This window comes from Polistes canadensis, unplaced genomic scaffold (genome assembly GCF_001313835.1).
Source record: "Polistes canadensis isolate GaletaPanama2010 unplaced genomic scaffold, ASM131383v1 scaffold_169, whole genome shotgun sequence".
Taxonomy (NCBI): Eukaryota; Metazoa; Arthropoda; class Insecta; order Hymenoptera; family Vespidae; genus Polistes; species Polistes canadensis.
Genome location: NW_014569716.1, coordinates 11,666 through 17,456, shown reverse-complemented (window position 1 = coordinate 17,456; position 5,791 = coordinate 11,666). Strand labels below are relative to the sequence as shown.

Here is a 5,791-nt window from a genome sequence, read left to right as displayed (position 1 = left end):
TATATATATTTCTTCTCTGTAGGGAACATACGAACGTCATATCACGACATATACATTCACAACACGTGCTGTCTGTTCCACAAGCATGGCAACGTTATCGTTTTGAGCTCTTTGCCGACAAAGCTCCGAGTCTCTTCTATGATACCACGTCTCTTCTCTCTATTTCTCTATTTCTCTCTTTATCTTTATCTTTATATTCCTCTATCCTTCGTGTTTAGGACATCGCATGTTTACAAAATTTCCTTCTATATTTCTATAGAAAGACACCATTACGATCGAAAACTTACAAAAATTACTATGAATCAAATCTTCTTCTCTGTAATGTTAACACCTCTTTTATGATTATCTATCTTTCTTTTTTTTTCTTTTGAACGAACCAAGAAACTCACGATGATCAACGAAATATTTCAAAATTCGAGTTAATCGTGTTTTATTTATTACGAAGAGAAATATTAATAACTCGATAAATAAATTCTAATTAAAAATCGCAAACAACCTACGGCGCTAACTTTGCAGAGATGTTTAACATGATGATGATAATGATGATGATGATGATGATGATGATGAAAGTGACAGGACTAAATTACTGTATTACGTGTATGCGTGCGAAAATGATCGATCAATCTTTCTCCCATCGTTTTCTAACACAAGAAGCAACAGTTTCGACATCATCTTTTGAAATATTAACACGTTTAATACCGTCATTGTCATTTCCATATACAATATATACCTGGCAATCAATTTTGTGTGTTTTTTTTTTTGATTATATAATAAATTATAATATAAAAGATATAACGTTATATAGAGGTATTAAATAAACACCATTCATCTAGGTTTTTTTTTTATTCAATTTGGTATTCGACGTGTTAACAAAAATTGTGGATTTTAATATTTTATTATACCCCATTCGATTAATTTGATTTATTTTATTTATACATTGTATTTATTATGTAATATTTTTTTAAATTAATCATCATATAGTTTTATATAAAATATTTCCCCCTTTCGAGGAAATATTTTCTAATGAAAATCAATACGTTTTTTTAACATAATAAAATATGATACTTAACTCTTTCCACTTAGTACGATTAAAGTCTTATACTTTTATACACTTAAATGTATAAGACTTAAGAACTACAAGAACTACAACTACAACTACTCTTGTAAAGAAGTCTTTAAGTTACCGCTTGCGTATATTACAAAATTGGCTAGAGTGCAAAAGGGTTAAAAACATCCTATTAGGTGAAATGAAACATCATAAAGCTTGCCTTCATAAATATCATATAATTTAATCATCACTTCTAGTCTTTCCTATAATTTATTTATTATAACATTTAATAAAAATGTTAATCACAAAATTAATTTAATAAAATTTTCTAATATACACATAGTCACTATTTATATTAATATTAAATAACAATTATTATTCAATTAATATAGCTAGCACTCAGAGCACGCCATTTTATTTTCTACTTTTTTCGAATATTAAAATCAAAGACAATAATTTAATAATCTCAATCAAATGAAAGTCAAATGTCATTATATTCATACATTTTTATTTTTTTTTTTAATCGGTTGGCAACTAAGTAATTGCGAATTTTAAATAAGAAGAAAAATTCCAAATGTTTTCTAAAAAATATAACTTTGGGTTCTGTACTGGTTCAGGTACTGTCCGTTTTTGCCATCTTTCAGGCAGCGTCATAATTCCATGTTCATCAAATTTCTGATCTTTCCTATCAAAAAACTGAATTAAATGTGATCACTTAATTACCAATCCAATATTATTAACCCTAGAACTACTAACTGGAGTAGAAACCTAAATTAAATGAAGATTTGATCGTTTTTCAGTACTTTAATTTATTTAAATTAATTTTTCACCGATTGAACATTAATAAAATTGAATTTGCTCTTCAACATTCTCTTTGGCATGAAAAACAAAAAAAAAACAAAAAAATGCATATACTTAAAAATCTGATTATTGCTATCAGAACAGTTTTTAGGATTAGAAAACCTTGGGGGTAAATATATACCCCAATTTTTAGTTTGAAGATTAACAAAATAAATTTATAATTCTAGGATTAACATTATTAACAAAAAAAAAACAAATGTATATAAGATACAAAATAGTAAATTTCAATGCACCATGGTGTGGTTACCTGGCCCAGCAATAATAATTACAATGCATAACAAATCAGAAATATCATTAACGATCTGTCAATAAATATAGATAAAAAAAGAAAATGTAGGGGGGAAGTACCGAAACCAAAAAAAAAACCAAACAAAAAAGAAAACAAAAAATAAAGGAAAGAAAAAATAAAAAAAAGGATCGATTATGGAATATTTTTTAGTCGGAGGCGAGTGCACTGTTGGACGACGAAACTAAAACCGGGGTTGTAACTGGACGAAGTGGAAGAAATCTACGACACGACGTGCAAACTAAGATCTCAAGACTCCGTCAGGATCGGGCGTCATCTGAGGCCTTCCCATGCAGTGCAAGCAGCGTCGAAAGTCTTCCAAGCGGAAGTGGTTCAAGCACGCAAGCTTTGGTCAGAGCGGGAAGTAATCACAGCTCGATATCGTGCGAAGAAAGGGACGCCATAAGCCCAACCACCATCGGCCCTGTACTTTGCAGGGCGAGAGCCTTGGTCGATTACACACCTAGTCCTTACGATAAGGACGCGCTCAAATTTAAGGTATGTTTTCACTATTACGGAAGTCCTTTTACGAACGATAGTGAATTACCATAAACTAAAAAAACCATGCTCTAACCTCTATTACTCGTTACAAAGTTAACGAGTAACCTTTTATTATACTATTTTTTTTATCCTTTTTTGTTTTCTCTTAAAAAGCAACTATCATATTGTGCTAGGCTAGTATTTATTGGGTCAGTATTTTAAATAAAATATAAATTTGCATACCCCCTTTTTTTTATATCAAAATATTAGATTGTCCCATAAGTTCTTATCGTGCCACGCTATGTATGATTTCGAGCTAATTTAAGTTTATCTATTGTTCATTTTTATGGCATCGATTTAAGTTTTGATATCTATTTAAAAAACACTGATCAATTTTTTAAAATATCGATTAAATATAACAATATAATTATTCTTTGTTTAAAAAGAAAAAGAAAAAAAGAAGGAAAATAAAATATTTTTATACAGAAAGGAGATATCATCGACGTTGTACAGATGAACAAGAGTGGTCTCTGGAAAGGTGTCGTCCACAACAGAATAGGACACTTTAAATTCATAAACGTGGAAATATTGAACGACAGAGTTTCAAGACGCGGTGACTCGGAACGTAGTAGCAAGTGGGGTCAAAGATACAGGCAAAAACCCGGATCAGTTCAAGAGCTCTTACAAAGAATGAATCTACAGGTAAAAATGCAACTTCCGTTAACCACACTAACGATGCAAATAAAATGTCTAAAAAAAAAATAAAGAATAAAAAGAAATCATTCTAATATCTCCCATTTATATTTCTTTACTTTTTCTCTTCCCCCTTTGTATGGTTAAAGTATTGTATATTTATCTAACAAACAAAATTTTTATTATATTTTCCGTTTCACATATTTGTCTTTTACCATCTCATTCTGTCTCGTTAAATTTCGAATACCAAAACCTTGGGAAGGTATCCGAATAAGCTAGCTAGGGATAACAGTGAAAAGGCAACTAACGTGGTAAACTACCTTTACGTTCGTGCAGGAACACATTTCCGTTTTCGTGCTGAACGGTTACGAGGATTTGGAGCTGTTCAGGGAAATAGAGCCAGCGGATCTCGATTATTTGAGTATACATCAACCGGAGCATCGTGCCAAGATACTTACAGCCGTACAACTACTACACGATCTTCAGTGTAAGTAAAACGATCAACTAGAGTACCTTCTGTTTCCTTTACGAGTAATCTTATAAGCTTTACCAAAACTATTAACTATCTATTCTCTCGTAATATAAATCTTGTCACTAATTTTTCACGTTAAAAAGTAACAACACTTTAAAATAAAATCAAAATAATTAAACAATAATCGATCACTTGTATATGGTGTATATTATTTGTTTGTTTGTTTTTTGTCTTTCTATTTATTTAACAGCTGGTAGCGAAGGAGATTTGGCATCGAGTTCGGAAGGAGATGAAGTTAGCAGATTAGTTCTTCATTCGGGTCAAACATCCGGCCACTGTTCACCGTTCAACCGACGCCAATTCCCAAGAGATTCTGGTTGTTACGATGCGCATAAGAACCCAACCAGTCGTCGAAACGTCAGTCCGGAATCATCAATAGGAACTAAGATGATATCGAGGGAAAATAATTTGGACGGTAGTCTCCAAAATAAAATAACAGGTGGTAGCGTAACTGGCGATGGTAATGCATTGGCAGATCTAGTTAAGGACGATTTTCATCCGAACATACCGATTGGTGGATCGATGTTATCACAAAAAGAAGGACAATTTGATAAGTCCCCTTTGTTACGGGGTGGCAGTGGTAGGGCAATCGGAAAGAGAAGTAATTTCGGGGAAACTGTAGTAATCGAGGAAACCTGCGAGGGTAATCAAAAACTTGGCATGGTCAAATACGTTGTAGGTGGTACCACTGATCTTGGACTTGAAGCTGCACGCGAAGTTGCAACCGCTTTGAGTCAGCGTGGTTGTTTAAGCGAAAAATCAAGCGACTCTGGTGTTAGTTCGTCTAGCATTAGTTCAGCGCCAGCCCCAAGAGACAAATCCTTGGTTACCGCAACGTGTACCACCGCACCACCAACTTCCGTCTCCCCGACTAAAAATCAATTCGGTAATTTTACGAGAACCCCGCCGATAACTCAAACCAGTTCGAAAAATCAAGGAAACGCGAGCTCGGAATATCCGTGATTTGTCTAGGAAATAATACGAAATTATGATTATGATGATGATTATTATTATGATTACTATTATTATTATTATTATTAATATTCCCGTTAAAACAATTACGAAAATATTAGAAATGGCACACAAAACTTTACTTTTAATGAAATAAAAATGACGAACAAAATATAATAAAGGAAACTTTTGAAAAACCGGATACGAGATGTTACTCGATCGGATGGATTAAAACTTGATCCTCTTGGTTCATCAAGTGGTTTCATTTAACCATCTATTCTTTCATTCGTATCGAGTACTACATATGTATATATCGATTAAACAAAAAAAAATGAAAATAAATAATAACGAAGAGAGGAAAGATAATCGAATAATAATGAGCTTGCATTGTTTCCTTTTTTTTCTTTCGATCAAGATCATTTGGTAAATGTACAATTTTCAAACTTTCTACGTCGTCGTTTTACTATTATCTTATTCGAAAATATTATTTGTAGGGAATGACGCGGGAAAAAAATATATTCCCTTTAAAAAATGATACATATGATCTATTATATACATAAACATATATATATATATATACACATATAAAATATATGTGTGTATGTGCGTTTATAAAGCGAAACTTCTTAAATCCGAATTTTCCTCGTGCGACGATAGGCCCAATGAGAATCCTACGACAAGCTAATACACTTACATACGTGCATGTATGTATACAAATAAAAAAAAATAAACTTAAACGCGAGATTCTCATATGCGATCAAATGATACACGTAGAAACTCGAATTATGTTCGAGAATTCCCTCGATAGCCTTTACCATTTTCGCTAATATAATATATTGTATTTCTATGTATTATTGCCTTGCTCTGAACTTTATACATACATACTTGAGTCATACAGCAAGAATAAAAAAAAAAGAAGAAGAAGAAATAAAGAGAAAAA

General features: G+C 32.1%; 1 protein-coding gene across 2 annotated transcripts in view; it reads left to right on the top strand.

Moving 5' to 3' along the window:
* LOC106789193 overlaps positions 1-5,782 on the top strand; it is a 260,249-nt gene extending 254,467 nt beyond the window's left edge. For both annotated transcript variants that reach the window (XM_014753197.1, XM_014753196.1), the window contains 4 exons: positions 2,349-2,693; positions 3,162-3,377; positions 3,705-3,855; positions 4,091-5,782. In XM_014753197.1, the coding sequence (XP_014608683.1) occupies positions 2,349-2,693; positions 3,162-3,377; positions 3,705-3,855; positions 4,091-4,863 (1,485 nt within the window). In that variant the 3' untranslated portion in view covers positions 4,864-5,782. The remainder of the gene's footprint in view (positions 1-2,348; positions 2,694-3,161; positions 3,378-3,704; positions 3,856-4,090) is intronic.
* Positions 5,783-5,791: the final 9 nt, after the last annotated feature.